This window comes from Aplysia californica, unplaced genomic scaffold (genome assembly GCF_000002075.1).
Source record: "Aplysia californica isolate F4 #8 unplaced genomic scaffold, AplCal3.0 scaffold00203, whole genome shotgun sequence".
In the NCBI taxonomy this organism is placed as follows: Eukaryota; Metazoa; Mollusca; class Gastropoda; order Aplysiida; family Aplysiidae; genus Aplysia; species Aplysia californica.
The window spans coordinates 299,654-303,200 of record NW_004797473.1 but is presented as its reverse complement, the minus strand read 5'-3'; the positions used below and the strand labels follow the sequence as shown (position 1 = coordinate 303,200).

General features: G+C 39.4%; 1 protein-coding gene across 1 annotated transcript in view; it reads right to left on the bottom strand.

The window, feature by feature from the left end:
* The window catches only part of LOC101862351 (sulfotransferase 1C4), a 21,957-nt gene continuing 18,410 nt past the window's right edge, over positions 1-3,547 (bottom strand). The window contains exons 6-8 of the mRNA XM_035969978.1: positions 3,454-3,547; positions 1,989-2,169; positions 1-149 (exon numbers count right to left, since the gene is read on the bottom strand). The exon at positions 3,454-3,547 is cut by the window's right edge and continues 10 nt beyond it. Of these exons, the coding sequence (XP_035825871.1) occupies positions 37-149; positions 1,989-2,169; positions 3,454-3,547 (388 nt within the window). The 3' untranslated portion in view covers positions 1-36. The remainder of the gene's footprint in view (positions 150-1,988; positions 2,170-3,453) is intronic.

The following is a 3,547-nucleotide window of genomic DNA, read 5'->3' as shown; positions in this document are numbered from 1 at the left end:
AGGAACATGTTAATATTCCCAATTTTTCTCCAAGTATCATAGTTCATACTTATATACCGTCTTGTAGTCAACCATGAACCGAGCGTACTGTTCTTCGAAATGCTCGTTCATCGCCACTGTGAACCAATTTTTCCAGTCTCCGATGATACCTAAAAGTGTAGGCACAAAGAAAAAAAAAGTCAATTTACCATGGGGAAGAAGGGTTAGTGGAACAACGGGATAAGCAGCAGTTTTGTCAAATTAAAGGCTGCACCCCCATTAAAAAGTATTTAAGATAATATTAGGACTAACCAAAACGATGACACGCTTACCTATTTACAACCCACTTACCTATTTCAACCTTTTTACCCTTAAATTCTTCAAATATTAAACCCCACTTTTGTAAGCTTCCCGGAATCCAATATATTTCTGAGTGTCAAAAAGTCTGTTGTTGTTTTAGTAGTGGTTTTACGGCACTCGAAACTGCATAAGGTCATATGAGCGCAACCCTAAAGTCTGCTTGGGTTAATCAATAATAGTAGTCGTAATGAACAAACAGCATGCTATAGAGCGTGGATATGCGGCGCATTACTCTCATTCGCTACCCTAGAATTACATGATTGTACAAGGTTTAATCCCTAGAATTACATGTACAAGGTTTAATCTTCTCAGTACCGATTTTTTTAGAAATCTGACGTAAAAATGTTGAGTTTCTCAAGGTGTCAAGATTTTTTCGAATGCACTTCTTTATATATCTTGATAATATGGACTCCGAATAATCTTACAATTTAGTGCGAGCATATAGAGCATTGGTTTCAGACCTCACCTCCTAGTCTTAATGATTTAAAACGGCCAACAATATCAGACAGGACTTTGTAATTTTAAGGTAGCGAATTATTATTTTATTGTAGCCCAAAGAGGTTTGTTCGTTTGTTTGTTTAGTATAGGGTTTTACGGCGCTCGCAACTGCATAAGGTCATATGAGCGCGTGGGACACACCTAATACTTTTTCGTTGGTAGGAAATTTTGAATTTTGCCCGGGTGGCGGCCGAAGCCTACTCTTATCGATTTTAGACCACCAAGGGATCTTTAACGTGCGCAACTTGCACACGGGCCCTCCGAGATTTTTCGCCCTTGTCAGAGAAGGCTAGGTGTAGATCTTTCCTACCAGAAGATCAGGGGTGTGGCAGAAAGACAGCAGTTAGGAGGAGCCAAGGAGTAGCAGTAGAAAGGCTGCAGAAAGAGTCAGGAGCCCAGAGGAGGGGGCAAAGGAGGTGAGGGGGTGGGGACAGAAAGTGGAAATGAAAGCAGACAACAGAACATTGTTAGAGATCAGGAAAGGATGTGAAAGGAGACAATTTTAGAAAAGAAACAATTTTTGGTCGCTACCCGGAATCGAACCCGGGACCTTTGAATGAGAGGCCAACACCTTAACCTCTAGGCCACGAGAGCCCCCCAAAGATGTTTAAAATAGTACTATTTATATACAAAAAAATAAAAAGTTATATTGATATTTCATTTATGTAAATAGTTTTGTTTATATCTTCTTTGTCGAAGTCAAATTACAGTTTTTAAAAATTCATCTTCGCGCGCCTAAGATGCTAACAGAAAATTGGTCGCTTTTAAGCTCAAGGGCTATCCCGAAAAATGCTGTTTTAAGAAAATCGACCGTAAAGTTTTGCCCCTTGTTCAGTTTCTTCAAAATACAAGGAGAGTTTTGTCTATAACCAAACATATATACACACACCAATGAAACCAAACTTCTCCTATAGGTAGAGCAATGCCCACTTTTGGTGTAGGTCAAGGTTTCTGGAAACCCCTGAAATCTGTTAGACCGCTTGTCCTTAAAAGCAACCAATTTATACTTACTTATATTTCATTTAGGTAAATAGTTTTATTTATAACCTCTTTGTCGAAGTCAAATTACGAGTTAAAACACAATTTCATCCTCGTCCGTCAAAGATGCTAACAAAAAAACTTAAAAAGTAAAATTTTAAAGTTGAACTGACCTTTCCTGTAGAAGGTCGGGGCTCCCTTCTTGAACGCGGCCTTGATGTACTCCGGCATCAGAGCGTCCTTGACTGGCCGTAGCTTCTGGATCCCGCACGCCTCGGCTATTTCCTCACACAGCGTATCGCTACACCCTGTGCCCAGGTACTGGTTCAGATTTTTCACACCCTGTACCGGATCCTGGGCAAAAAAAAAAAAAAAATGGGTGAGGAGACCGACAGAATGATTTAATGGGGATGTACCACGACACGGTAGGTGGAATCAGACGCTCGTCAGTTTTTAGGCAAATGGTGTTTTTGGTATCATCTTTTAAAGCTTGTTCATTTGTCTTGCTTCTGATATTTTTAAAGAAAAGATACTCATCTATCTTGAGTAGAAGTAGAGATATTAAAATTTGGAAGCGAAGAAGGTGGGGATTGCCTTTTTTGATTTTAAAAGTTTGTTGATTTGTCATGTTTTCGATTTTGAAAATCCCATTTGTCTTGAACAGAAGTCGCCTGGAGTCAGAGGTAAAATTAGTGGGGGAGAAATGTCCGCAAACGTTTGGGGATTTCCAAAGTTTTATAATTGTCTTTGAAAATATATACATGTATTGCAAATGTACATTTTTTCTGCCTCTGTTCAACATTTTTAGTAAAAATCCACCCTCCACAGGAATGCATTTTTGAATGTACATTAAAAGTTTTGAGACCAAAACAAATAAAACTGATAGAAATTGGAAACTGCCCTAACTTTATAGTTGGAAGACACGCTTTTTAATTAAATAACTTAATTGAATGCTCGCATGGCCTGGAGGTTAAGGTATTGACATCTCAATCAAAGGTTCCGGATTCGAATCCGGGAAGGAACCGAAAAATGTTCTTCTCTAAAATTGTCTCCTTTCACCTCCTTTCCTGTTCTCTAGCAACGTTCTGTTGTATGCTTTTATCGCCTCTTTCTGCCCGCACCCCTCACCTCCTTTGCCCCCTCCTCGGGGCTCCTGAATCTTTCTGCAGCATTTCTACTGCTACTCCTTGGTTCCTTTTTACTGTTGTCTTTCAGCCACACCCCTGATTTTATGGTAGAAAAGATCTACACCTAGCCTTCTTGGTAAAGGGCGAAAAATCTCGGACAAGGGCGAAAAATCTCGGGCGGCCTGTGTGCAATTTGCAAACGTTAAAGATCCCTTGGTGGTCTAAAATCGATAAGAATAGACTTCTGCCGTCACCTGGGCAAAATTCAAAATTTCCTACCAACTTAAAAAGTTCAATGTGTCCCGCTCGCTCATATGACCTTATGCCGTTGCGAGCGCCGTAAAACACTTACCAAAATAATAATAATAATAATAATAATAATAATAATAATAATAATAATAAGAAGAAGAAGAAGAAGAAGAAGAATAAAACAAACAAGACTTAATTACAGTTTATAGTGTTGAGAGGGGTGTCAGCATCCTGCCTTTTACTTCACATTTTACTTCCTCACCATCTTCATGTCTTCAAACATGGACGTGTAAATAGGAACGTCTGGGCAGGAGTCTATTCCCTCCTGGAACTCCTGCAAGTGGTTAAAGATGTGT